We start from the raw sequence: 14,061 nt of genomic DNA on the forward strand, positions 1-14,061 counted from the left end.
TTCCTTTTATCTCAGAATGTCTGGCTTAGTTCAATGCAACACTTGTTTTGCAGCTGTCTTTCGCAGTACTCTTTTCAAACTTGGAAACTGTCCTATCTGTAAACAAATCACTAGTCTACAAGGACAGATTATTTATCTAGGGTCTGTAATCTTTGCTCTTCAGGCAGAAATTAGGTGTCCAGTTCAGCCCTTCTATTCTATTGAGCCCTCTCTACCACAAAGAACCTGCAGGAGAAGGGCAGTGTGGACAACCGTAGGATCTGGCAGGTTGAGAGCTGTGAACCATAAACACAAAGCTTTCTCTGTGTCCCTGCATAACAGATACAGTGCCCCCACTGACCTTAATAAGGACACTAAGGAGACAAGTCAAGGTAATTCCGATGATGATAACTCAAATAAGCAGGGGATCGTGGTCCGAGATGAAGAATTTGTTTTGGACAGGGGAAAGTGTGAATCAGGTATTACACATCAGTCATGCAAGAAGAGCAAGGCATCCAAAAAGAGAAGCCACCTTCTGATTGGTGATTCAGTTATAGGAGATGTAAATTTAGGAAAGGATACAGAGGTTTCGAGAGAGGTCAGGTGTTTTCCAGGTGCTACTGTCAGTAGGGGCAAGAAGCGTATTTTTAAGATAGTCAAGAATGCCAGCAAGGACTGTGATGTGGATGATTTTGTACAGCTTGGCACTAATGATCTGTACCAAAAAGATGTACTCTCTGTGCAGAATGATTTCCAGAGCTTAGGGCATGAACTTAGCAGAATAGGCTGTACGCTTACTTTTTCAGAGGTTTTACCACTGTATAAAGAGCAAAATGGAAAAGGCCAGCGTATAGCACAATTCAATATGTGACTAAAGGAGTGGTGTAAAGGGGAAGGCTTTGGTTGTATTAGTCACAATGTCTGTAGCTGGTCCAGTGAAAAGATGTACAAAAGAGATGGTGTCATGCTTCCTAAAGTAGAAGTTCTTCAAAGAACTTTGAGGCATTGTTTTCCTTAAAGAATCTTTTTAATTACTACATAGCTTTGGCACGTACATAGTGAAGCCAAAAACTGAATTCTCCTTCCCCCAATCACCCGGAACAAAGCATAACTCACTCCTTCATTTAACAGTCATCAATCACATTCTCCAATTAGTTTGAAGTGTGAACTTTCCCTCCCGTATCTCCTCTGGTTACAACTAACCTTGAAAATACTGTACTGAAATATTGTTATGGCTAACTATTCCCCGAATACATACTTTCCCCCCTCCCTTCCAACATTGTCTAACTTTAACTCTAGAAGTAATACACAGGTTAAATAAAACATGTCTGCTTCTTCATATATTGTCAAGCAAGAACATCCGATGTTAGCAGCCTTGATATCTGGCTTGCATCCATCAAAGAAAGGGACTGGGTTACTTGGCAATAAATTCACAGATTTTCTGGAGGAATATTTAAACTAAACAAAGGGGACAGTGAGTTAATTGATACAGAACATCCCTGTCCCTGGCAATCTAAAAATTATAGGGTTATCAGTGCATGTAACATAGATGTATCTGTGGATAAGAATATCAACCTTGCTGTCAAGCAAAATCAAGCTTTTAATAGCGAGTGCCACACAAAGTGCACTAACCAAACAGGGGGTAAGAAAATAGGGGAACTCAGGCACCACACAGGTTATGTAGAAAGTAAACACAGGGCTAGTCATAAAGGACTCAAATGTTTGTACACCAATGCACAGAGTATGAATGATAAACAGGGTGAACTAGAAATTCAGGTAAATGAGGGCAGCTATGATATTGGTGCCATTATGGAAACTTGTTGGGATGAAACCCATAAATACAACACAAAGCTGGATTTAGTTGTTGTTAGTTGTGAAGTCGTGTCCAACCCATCGTGATCCCATGGACAATGTTCCTCCAGGCCTTCCTGTCCTCTACCATCTTCTGGAGTCCATTTAAGCTCACGCCTACTGCTTCAGTGACTCCATCCAGCCATCTCATTCTCTGTCGTTCCCTTCTTCTATTGCCCTCAATCTTTCCCAGCATTAGGCTCTTCTCCAGTGAGTCCTTCCTTCTCATTAGGTGGCCAAAGTACTTGAGTTTCAACTTCAGGATCTGGCCTTCTAAAGAGCAGTCAGGGTTGATCTCCTCTAGGACTGACCGGTTTGATCGCCTTGCAGTCCAAAGGATTCGCAGGAGTCTTCTCCAGCACCATAGTTCAAAGGCCTCAATTCTTTGGTGCTCAGCCTTTCTTATGGTCCAACTTTCACAGCCATACATTGCAACTGGGAAAACCATGGCCTTGAGTATATGTACTTTTGTTGGCAAGGTGATGTCTCTGCTTTTTAGTACGCTGTCTAGATTTGCCATAGCTTTCCTTCCCCAGGAGCAAGCGGCTTTTAATTTCTTCGCTGCAGTCCCCATCTGTGGTGATCTTGGAGTCCAGGAAGATAAAATCTGTCACTACCTCCATTTCTTCTCCATCTATTTGCAAGGAATTGAGAGGGCCGGATACCATGATCTTGGTTTTCTTAATGTTGAGGTTTAAAGCCAATTTTTGCACTCTCCTTCTTCATCCGCATCAAGAGGCTCTTTAGTTCCTCTTCACTTTCTGCCATTAGAGTGGTATCATCTGCATATCTTAAGTTGTTGATATTTCTCCCGGCAATCTTAATTCCAACTTTTGATTCATCTAGTCCTGCCTTTCTCATGATGTGCTCTACATATAAGTGAAATAGGCAGGGCAACAGAATACAGCCTTGCTAAACTCCTTTCCCAATTTTGAACCAATCAGTAGTTCCATGTCCAGTTCTCACTGTTGCTTCTTGACCCACATATGGGTTTCTCAAGAGACAAATAAGATGGTCCGGTACTCCCATCTCTTTAAGAACTTGCCACAATTTGTTGTGATCCACACAATCAAAGGCTTTAGCATAGTCAATGAAGCAGAAGTAGATGTTTTTCTAGAACTCCCTAGCTTTCTCCATGATCCAGCATATGTTGGCAATTTGATCTTTTTTTCCTTTGCCTCTTCAAAATCCTCCCTGTACTTCTGGAAGTTCTCGATCCACATATTGCTGGAGTCTAGCTTGTAGGATTTTAAGCATAACTTTACTTGCATGTGAAATGAGTGCAATGGTGCGATAGTTTGAACATTCTTTGGCATTGCCTTTCTTTGGAATTGGAATGTAAACTGACCTTTTCCAATCCTGTGGCCACTGTTGAGTTTTCCAAATTTGCTGGCAAATTGAGTGTAGCACTTTTACTACATCGTCTTTTAAGATTTTGAATAGCTCAGCTGGAATACTGTCACCTCCACTTGCTTTGTTGTTGCTCAGATTTCCTAAGGCCCATTTCACTTCACATTCTAGGATGCCTGGCTCGAGATCAGTGACCACTCCATTGTGGTTATCAGGGACGCTAAGCTCATTCTTGTATAGTTCTTCTGTGTAATTTTGCCACCTCTTCTTAATCTCTTCTGCCTCTGTTAGGTCCCTGCCATTTTGATCCTTTATCATGCCCATCTTTGCATGAAACGTTCCCTTTATATCTCCAATTTTCTTGAAGAGACCTCTGGTTCTCCCTATTCTATTGTTTTCTTCTATTTCTTTGCACTGTTCATTTAAGAGGGCATTCTTACCTCTTCTAGCTATTCTCTGGAATTTTGCATTCAATTGAATGTATCTTTCTCTTTCTCCCTTGCCTTTCACTTCCCTTCTTTCCTCAGCTATTTGCAAAGCTTCCACAGACAGCCATTTTGCTTCTTGCATTTCTTTTTCTTTGGGATGGTTTTAGTTGCTACCTCTTGTACAATGTTGTGAACCTCCATCCATAGTTCTTCAGGCACTCTGTCTATCAGATCTAATTCCTTAAATCTATTTGTCACCTCTGATATGATTTAGTTCATAACTGAGTGGCCTGGTGTTTTTCCCAACTTTCTTCAATTTAAGCCTAAATTTTGCAACGAGAAGCTCAGGATCTGAGCCACAGTCAGCTCCTGGTCTTGTTTTTACTGACTGTATAGAGCTTCTCAATTTTTGGCTGCAGAACACATAGTCAATCTGATTTCTCTGTTGACCGTCTGGTGATGTCCATGTGTAGAGCCGTCTCTTGGGTTGTTGGAAAAGAGTGTTTGCTATGACCATCGTATTCTCTTTTTTTTTTTTAATTGAAAATTTTTAAAAGTTTTACAATATAACTCTCCTCCTCCCCGAGACCCACCCTTCCCACCCCCCTCCCTCCCCCCCGACTTCCCAGAGCCAATCACAGGGTTAACAATACAATAAGTATACTCTATCTTACATTATATCACTATTAAATTAACAATTCTATAACATCCTTTAACTCTCTTCTAAACAAACATGTTAAACACTATGATTATAACATCTTATTACTATTTAAAAAGAAATAAACAACATTAACAATCTAAAATTTACTCAAAAACCAAATGAAACTTTTTAGTTCCATATTTGTTCTCAAAATAATCTATCCATCTTCTCCAAACCAAAATATATCTTTATTGTGAATAATCCTTCACATAGGCAGAAATCTTAGCCATTTCTGCTAAATTTGAAACTTTAAAAGCCCAATCTTCTATAGTGGGCAAACATTCCATTTTCCAACATTGAGCTACTAATAATCTTGCAGCAGTTATCAAATTCAACATCAAATCCATTTCTTTTTTATCCAAATTTTCCATAATACCCAACAAAAATAACTGTGGCTTAAACTTTATCTTTCTCTTAAAAATATTTTGAATATTCCACCATATCTTTATCCAAAATGCTTTTACCGCCCTACAAGTCCACCACATATGAAAATAAGTTGCATCTAAATTTCCACATCTCCAACACTTGGGTTGTAGATTAGGATACATATGGGACAATTTTTGAGGGTCCAAATGCCACCTATAAAACATTTTATAAAAATTTTCTCTTAAGTTCTGAGCTTGAGTAAATTTTACATTCCTAATCCAAATTGTCTCCCATGTTTCCAATAGGATCAGTTCTTGTATATTTTGCGTCCATTTTATCATACAATCCTTCACCAATTCTGTTTCCGAATCCAATTCAACCAATACACCATAAATTCTTTTTATGTGAGCTTGAGATTGATCTCTAATCTGTTTAATCAAATTTACATCCTGTACTGTAATACCAACTTTTTGATCCAAACACCACCTCATTGACAATTGATTATAATAAAACCAAGAATATTCAATATTTTCTTGTTTCAAATCACCAAAGATTTAAGTTGCCAATCTCGTCCTACCGGCGAAAGTAATTCTTTGTAAGAAACTTTATCCAATTTAACTCCCTTAGATATCCCCTCTATTATCTGTCCTGGACTTGCCCAAATAGGAATCTTATAATTTAATCTATAATAATATTTCTTCCAAACTCGAAGTAAAGCACTTCTCAAAATATGAGCCTTAAAATTTTTATCTACTTTTTTGTCATAAATTAAATATGCCTGCCAACCAAATAACAAATCCCATCGTTCAAGAGAAAGTATGTTTCTATTTGTCAAGTTTAACCAATCACTAATCCATGTCAAAACCACCGCATCATAATATAATTTTAAGTTAGGAACTTTAAGTCCTCCTCGTTCTCTTATATCCTGCATAATCTTGATTTCTCTGTTGACCGTCTGGTGATGTCCATGTGTAGAGCCGTCTCTTGGGTTGTTGGAAAAGAGTGTTTGCTATGACCATCGTATTCTCTTGACAAAATTCTATCAGCCTGTGCCCTGCTTCATTTTGTACTCCAAGGCCAAACTTGCCTGTTATTCCGGTTATCTTTTGGCTTCCTACTTTAGTATTCCAATCCCCCATGATGATAAGGACATCATTTGTTGGTGTTGATTCTATAAGGTGCTGTAGGGCTTCATAGAACCAGTCAGTTTCATCCTCTTCAGCACCAGTGGTTGTGGCATAGACTTGGACTACTGTGATATTGAATGATATTGAATGTTGTGCTCTACAGAAATAGAGCACAACAATGATGTAAACTGTCTTGAATGCATTTGGGTCAATATAAAAGGGGAGGGGAATGACATTGCCATAGGTGTATATTATAGTCCACCCAACCAAACAGATGAAATAGATGGACTTTTTGCTAGTCAGCTAACTAAGGTATGTAGGAAGGACATCACAATAGTAATGGGGGACTTTAACTCCTTGACATCAACTGGGAGAAATACTCTGCACCAAGTGGAAGATCAAACAGATTCCTGACAAACCTAGTAGACAACTTTGTCTCCCAAAAAGTAGAGAAGGGAACTAGGGGATTAGCCACAACACACCAGATATTGCAGTTGTAGAGAACCGAAGCGTACAGCTGATTGTACCAGGAGATGCCAGAGTCGAAGAAAAAGAATTGGAAATAATTACGAAATATTGTGACCTGGCCATTGAAATTGCGCGATTATGGATGAAACGTATAACAGTGATACCCATTGTCATCGGGGCACTGGGAACTATGTCCAAAAACTTTGCAAAATACATCAAGAAACTGCAGCTTCCTGAATAACTCCAGCAATGTTACAAAAAACTGCGCTACTCGGGACATCTTACATTTTAAAGAGGTACCTGGTTGACACCTAGGATGCTGGTAGCAACCCGTGTCAACCATCAGCACCAGCCAATTTGAATGTTCAGTTGACTGAGGTTCATGTTTAATGAATAAAATATAATAATGATGATAATGATAGTAATAATAATAATGGGAAAATGACATTTCACCTTTCTCACTGTTAACTTTAGAGCAAGGATGAACCAAATTCTACCTATGATGAAGACAACTTGGTTCATTGCATTGGTGACATCTTTATTGCTGGGACAGACTCAACTAGTAGTGTTCTGCAATGGGCATTGCTACTAATGGCAACTCATCCAGATATCCAAGGTGACAATAAAGTAGAATTTTTAGTGGGAAGTGCAATTCCTCTACAATGTCACACTAGATAGAATATTAATATATGTATATTCCAGGGTGTATAGATAGTTCCTTATCCAATTTCAGGGTTATATTCAACCTCCAGAAATGGTTGCCTTCTCAGAATAACAGTGTTGGAAGGGACCTTGGAGGTCTTCTAATCCATCCCTCACTCATGCAGGAAATCCTATACCATTTCAGACAAATGGTTGTCCAATCTCTTCTTAAAAATTTCCAATGTTGGAGCATTCACAAGTTCTGGAGGCAAGTTGTTCCATTGATTAATTGTTCTAACTGTCAGGAAATTTCTCCATAGTTCTAAGTTGCTTCTCTCCTTGATTAGTTTCCATCTGTTGCTTCTTGTCCTGCCTTCAGGTGCCTTGGAGAATAGCTTGACTCCCTTTTCTTCATGGCAAACCCTGAGCTATTGGAACACTTCTATCATATCACCCCTAGTCCTTCTTTTCATTTAAATGTTCTTTATATGTTTTAGCCTCCAGTCTCCTAATCATCTTTGTTGCTCTTCTCTGTACTCTTTTGAGAATCTCCACATCTTTTTACATTGTGGGGACCAAAACTGGATGCAATATTTCAAGTGTGATCTTACCAAGGCATTATAAAAGTAGTATTTTGCGGTACACAGAACTGAACACAATATTCCAGATGGGAAAACATGTGCACTGTTTGACTGATTTGGATCATAGATGAGATCCTCCAAGGCTGATATTCAATCAATCTTCCAACAGATGTAGGGAATAACAGGAGATCCCTAGAAATAGTAACTTCCCAGCATTCTTTGCCTCGTCTTCTCAGCTTTAACACTTCCTAAAGTCACAGTTGTTATGGAGCGGAAGCCACAGTGAGCAATGGTTGCAGTTTGGAATGGGACAACTCTCCACAGCCAACTCGCCACGGGACAATTCACCATAGCTAACTCACTGTGGGACAACTCGCTGTGGGACAATTGAACAATTCAATTATTTAAAATAAATAAAAAAATATTTTAATTTTTGTCATTCACATTACATTTTTTCCCTTTCAATACCCTGTTTTAAAAGGACAGTAAGCATAATATACTGTCTTGAACAAGAAAAAGAAATCTAAAAGACAAGCAACCCAGGACCTCAAACATACTTGCATTGCTGTTTTCATGAAGGACTGAAGGAATGGCAGCATGTAAGGTCTGCAGACACAAAACAAACTTCATTACAGGTTAAGATTTATATGATCTGAAGAAAAACCAAATTATTTAGAGCCTTCCTCAGAGTGAGATACATCCAGATCTCTGGGAGGCAGCCAATCCAGAGAATGGACTACTAGGTGGTGGTAGTAGTAGTTTTTACACATTTATTTTCAGTTCCATCAATGAGTGCTAATAATCCTTTCCCGCTCTCAGAATTTTATACTCCAGCTGACTTACTATTCAAAATCTCTTTAAGGGCAACCACATGAAATAATTCAGGTGGAAAGGTATCTCTCCACATTCACCTTACTTATCTTCTGAGATAATTTATAAGTTCTTCAATAAAAGTTACTTTCTTACTCTTTTTCTCAGACAAGGTCTACAAGGAGATAGAAACCGTTTTGGATCCGTCTCACTCCATCTGTTATGGAGATCGGAAGAATCTGCCCTACACCAATGCTGTGATTCATGAGATTATACGAAGCAAATACGTCACATTCTTTGGACTACCAAGAAAATGTGTGAAGGATGTTTACCTCAATGGATTTCTCATTCCCAAGGTGTGAATCTTTCTGAATTCCAAGCATAACAGTACAGAATAACAGAGTTGGAAGGGACATTAGAGGTCTTCTGTTCCAATTCCCCTCCTCAGACAGGAGACCCTGTATCATTCTGGACAAATGACTATCCAATCTCTTCTTAAAAACCTGATGGATCACCCACAACCCCAAGTGAAAACAATAATTTAACTGATCAATTGTTCTCGCTGTCAGGACATTTCTTAGTTCTTGGTTGAATCTGTCTTTGATAAGTTTCTTGTCCTGCCACTGGGTGCTTTGAAGAAGAGGTTGACAGTCCCTCAAATATTGAAAGACTGCTATCATGTCATATCTAGTCCTTCTCTTTGTTAGATTAGACACACCCAGTTCTACCCTGTTCATCATACATCATACATTTTAGCCTCCAGACCCCTAATCATCTTTTAAGAGCTGGATCTGTATATGGATGCCCTGTTGAACTTCCACTCTTTGCTAAAACTTTGTTGGAATGCAGTGTTTAAATCAAAGTGATCCACTTGCTGCTATGCTAAGCATGTCTTTCAAAGAAGAATGTATGAATGCTGGTTTTGTCAGACTTCTGGTTTATCACACTAGGCCAACTTCCAACCCAAAGCTTTCTTCCAGTAGCTCACCTGAGAGGTTTCGATGCCTTATTATCATGGTTCTTTTAAGTATACCCAACTCAGTGGGCTCCATAACACAAGAGAGTCAGCCCAACAACATAAGACCTAGGCAACACACACACAATCACTCAAAGGCCAGCACTCATTGCTCACTACTCACTACTCCACTCTTCCCCACTACTACTACACATCCTCCTACTGCTCTCCAACTTGCACCTTGTGAGTCCTACTACTGGAGAATATCTTTCTGCCTGTTTTAGGCTACTTCAGGCTGCTTTATTTCCACAGACAACACACCACACTTCCCTGCCTCTCTGCTCAACTTTTATAGTGAACAGTTGCTATTTTGGCTAGGGAGAGACCTTAAAAGGACAGCAGAAGTGCAGGTGCTGGCCATTATTTAAGCAGCCTGTCCTCTAATGCTTATTTTTATTAAATGCTTAAGTCTTCTCCTTTGCAGATTTTTTTTTCATATATATGATTTAGTGAGTCACATCTCTCTTGGTAATATAGAACAGCATTTATGGTGGAAATCATTGTCTGGGCCTCGGTTTCTCCTTCTGATTATTATTTCTAGTTGATGTCTAGGTGTGAATGAGGATTACTTTTTAAACTTACGCTGTCTGCTTGCTGTTCACTTCTTTCACTATTGTGAGTATCAAACCATCAATGCTTCCTGCTTCTACAACTGTGTTGGCTCTCTTTTGTTTTGACACATATGCATAAATGACCCCTTGTATTTGCTGTAGGGTGGGCTTCTCTCCAGGCTTTAACTCAAGTACACTTTGCGTTTGTGACTTTCATTGGGAAAGTTAGCACTACCACACAAGACTTTGAGAAATGAATTATCTCAATGAAGGATAACCTGGCTTGTTCATAGTCCCCATTTGCCTCTCAGCTGCTTCCATGAAGAGAAGAGATGGGAGTCAAAGCAAAAAACCAGATTAGTTATTTCTAAAAATAATAAATGCAGGGTACAAATTAAGAAATAAAGGGGAGGTTGCAGAAGTAGCCTGCAGATTAAGCACAGGTAGTGCTTGAAGTATTTTATTAATATTAGATTGGATTTTTATCCCACCTTTATTATAAATAACTCAATACATAATATTCTTTCCTCCTGTTTTTTCCACAACAACAACCCTGTGAGATGGTTTGGGTTGATAGGGAGTCATCCAGCCAGTTTTCCTGCCTAAACTGAGACTAGAACTCTTAGTCTCCTGGTTTTTCCAGGCTACCACCTTAACCACTACAAAAAAACTGACTACCTGAATATACCTAAATATATACCTGAAACATGCAAGGAAAAGAAATAGAATATCCAGAAGCAAATGAGATTGTCTAGATCAGGGGTCCATGGACGAGCACCAGTCCACGGCATGCCAGAAACAGGGCCGCTCAAACAAGGAAAGCCCCATCCACGGGATGCAGGAAGCATGTGAAACCACGCCCCTCCAGTCCATGGAAAAACCTCTCTCCACAGAACCAGTCCCTAGTACCCAAAAGGTTGGGGGGCCACTGGTCCAGATGTTTCCATTTCTTTCTTTCTTCATTTTAGGGAGCTATGATTTTTCCCGACCTGCGCTCTGTTCTCCTTGATCCTGAACAATGGGAGACGCCTGAAAAATTCAACCCCAACCATTTTTTGGACAAAGAAGGACATTTTGTCACTAAAGAAGCATTTATGCCATTTGGAGCAGGTAATATGTACGATTCTTTTTCTTTCGTAAAAAGAAAAAAAATGTGTAGGTTTCTTTTGCTTGTAAGGAAAGAGATTGCATTTGAAAGTGCCCAAGTTAAAGGGCAAAATAACATTTAGTCTATATCTACTGGGGATTTGGGGGAAGGTAAATTAAGAAGCTTCTTTTCCACTATACGTAACTGGATCAATGTGGTGGGGGGAGAGAACTGTGTAGCATGAAAGCCAAGAGAAACATTTACAGATGCAATTCTCCTGGTGTTAGATTAACCTAAGTAAAACTCCAGAATGCACATAGCTATATTAGCTCCAGTCAGTAAGTTGTGTGGACAAATTTTGAGGTTAGTAATCCTTATTTTTCCTAAGATGAGACGAAGGTCCCAGAGAGGCTCTCCAAAGAATGAGGCCCCAGTACTCCTTATCTTATGGATCCTCCACCCTCACCCCCAGAGAATCTGGCAGGATTAAAAAAGAGCAGAAATACATCCATAGAGGGTCCAAAGGATCATTCTGCAGCGGCCTGGGACTCTATGCTTCCTCTCTATTTTTGTTTAAAAAATGGTCCCAGCTTAAAGAAAAGAGAGAAAAGGGTAAATTGATTAGGAAATGAGGGCTTCCTTGTATATTTACTACAGTTGGGGAAGGAGCATCTCATGTACTGCAGTCACCAATATCAGATCTCACCATCCTGAGTCAAGGGCTGATGGGATCTGATATCCAAAGACAGTGATTTAGAAGAGGACACTGGGTTGAGTCAGAGAAAAGATTCGAGAAAGAATTAGAGGAAGCAGCTCAAATCACAAATATAAGATGGGATCCTTCTTATCCTGTATGCTGAGGTGTGGGGAAGAATGGCAACCCATTGGGGATAAAAAGAGTTCTGCAAAGCAATAAAAAATGTATGAATTACTGTTTTTGGGGAAGCTAATCCAATCATCTGTTCTTAATTATTAGAAATGTATTTGTTTGTTTGTATATTTATTTATTATGCCACCCATTTCCCCTGTAAAGTTACTCTATCCTACAAGGAAACTCCCCTACAACTGTTTCCTTACATGTAGCCCTTCTTTTCATTTTTAGAAAATATAGGGATACCAAACCATATATGGGATTGCTGAAACTTGTGAATAGAATAGAATAGAATCAGGGCTTTTTTTCTCATAGAACGCCCTGAACAGAGTTCCGGCACCTTTTTGGGATGGAACCTTGTAGGGTAGGCAAGGCGGGTTGTATGACATGTGTGAGTTCCGGCAGCTTTTTTTTTTTTTAGAAAAAAACACAATAGAATAGAATAGAATAGAATAGAATAGAATAGAATAGAATAGAATAGAATAGAAGGGACCTTGGAGGTCTTCTAATCCAGTCATTCCTTTCATTATTAGAAAATGTAGGGATACAAAAACATATATAGGATTGCTAAAACTTGTTGGAAAAGAGATTTGAGAAAAATAAAAAGCAATGCATCTGCTGAAGCAGGTTAAAATGTGGATAAAGCCTCCTTCCTCTTTCTTCAGGCAGAAGTGTTAGTCTTGGTTAGGGATTTCTCCTGACAGGATGTGAAAGAGGAACCAGATCCTGGAAAAGTCACAACCTAAGATAGTTCTGTCATGTTTATTCTAATGAATGTTAATGAGTAAATGAGTAAAAAAGAGGCTACAAAAATGGTTCCTAATATAGAATTGCACTAATGAATTCCTGCTGGTGTCTTCCCATCAACATCTAATTTCCACAATAGAAACAGAAGCTTGGACTAGGTAACCCTTTGGTTTGAACTGATACATCTTTGTTTTATGAAATTTATTATAACTATCCACTCAGGCAGACTCTATTCTGTTACTTGGTATGGGCTTAGTGAATGAAGGAGGCCTTGCTCCACCAGTTTGAGATACCCTTTTTAGATTGTTGTTAAATGTCGTAAATGGTCAATGAGTGGGCAGTAAAGGTTGCCACTATTGTTTTTGTGTTTTTATTTTATCTTCACTGTAGGTGCTCGGAGCTGTGTGGGGGAACTCTTTGCAAGGATTGAGATCTTCATTATGTTCACCAGCCTACTGAGGGCATTTAGGTTGCAACCCCCAGAAGGAGTGGAGAAGCTCAGTGAAGAACCAGTATTAGGAATAACTCTGCATCCCTTTCCTTTTAAGATCTGTGCGGTTCCTCGCTCCAGAACGCCATAGAAGGGAAAAATGACTAAATGTTTATTGAGTTCTATACATCTTACTGTCTTTTTCTATTTCAAGGCTTCGTCACACCAGTATTGAAAAGATCACAGTTCAAAACAATTGCTCTCATTGAGGTTAATTTTTGAATTGGCCTGACAGAATTTCTTTTTTTTTTAAAAAAAGTTAAAACTGGATATTTGGTTGCTATTCAGTTTAACAGCCTATATATAAATTTGGCACCCCCTCTGGTCACTGGCTCGGCCTCTTGCCTGGATCAGTTTGCTTCTGCCATCTCCCCTCTCCTTTCAGGATTCCAGCCAATTCCCTCCTCCAAAGTCTTCCCACCAGAAACTGACAGCCCTCCTCTCCTTTCCCCGATTCTTCCTCTCTCAGCAGAAGCTCCAGGGCTATTCTAACTAAAATTTCTAGCCCTGTCTGAGATAAATGCCCCTTCTCACCTTTCAAAATTCCAGCCAACTCTCCCGCCAAAAATCTTCCCGCCAAAAACCTGACAGAATTCCCTTCTCTATTTTCCTGGCTTCTTCCTCCCTCAGCCAAAACTCAGGGCTCTGGGCCTCCCCGGGCTATACATATTTTTTTAAAAGAAAAAATAAAGTAAAAGATTATTATCTTTTTTTAGACTCATTAAGGAATCTCACTTTAACCATCATATGAAACAAAATGAACACAGTATTCCTTGGGAATTGAGGCCAGAATATGTGACTGATTTCCTGCCAGCTTTCCCATTGATTTGCTTGTGGGAAGCTTGCAAAGAATGTTGGAAATCACAATCATGTGAAAGCATGACACTGCAAGAGCTTTAACTTCAATGACCCATAATAAGTACTGTTCTGTTTTCTGCTGGGTTCAGCATTTAAGAGGCAGGAGTAGTAAACAGGTACTTCTTTATTGAAGACAAAAC

General features: G+C 39.3%; 1 protein-coding gene across 1 annotated transcript in view; it reads left to right on the plus strand.

Moving 5' to 3' along the window:
• The window catches only part of LOC107291415 (cytochrome P450 2K6-like), a 22,767-nt gene extending 9,613 nt beyond the window's left edge, over positions 1 to 13,154 (plus strand). The window contains exons 6-9 of the mRNA XM_015820410.1: positions 6,744 to 6,885; positions 8,471 to 8,658; positions 10,837 to 10,978; positions 12,964 to 13,154. Coding sequence (XP_015675896.1) covers positions 6,744 to 6,885; positions 8,471 to 8,658; positions 10,837 to 10,978; positions 12,964 to 13,154 — 663 coding nt within the window. The remainder of the gene's footprint in view (positions 1 to 6,743; positions 6,886 to 8,470; positions 8,659 to 10,836; positions 10,979 to 12,963) is intronic.
• Positions 13,155 to 14,061: the final 907 nt, after the last annotated feature.

Source organism: Protobothrops mucrosquamatus, unplaced genomic scaffold (assembly GCF_001527695.2).
Source record: "Protobothrops mucrosquamatus isolate PMUCROS unplaced genomic scaffold, P.Mucros_1.0 scaffold1126, whole genome shotgun sequence".
In the NCBI taxonomy this organism is placed as follows: Eukaryota; Metazoa; Chordata; class Lepidosauria; order Squamata; family Viperidae; genus Protobothrops; species Protobothrops mucrosquamatus.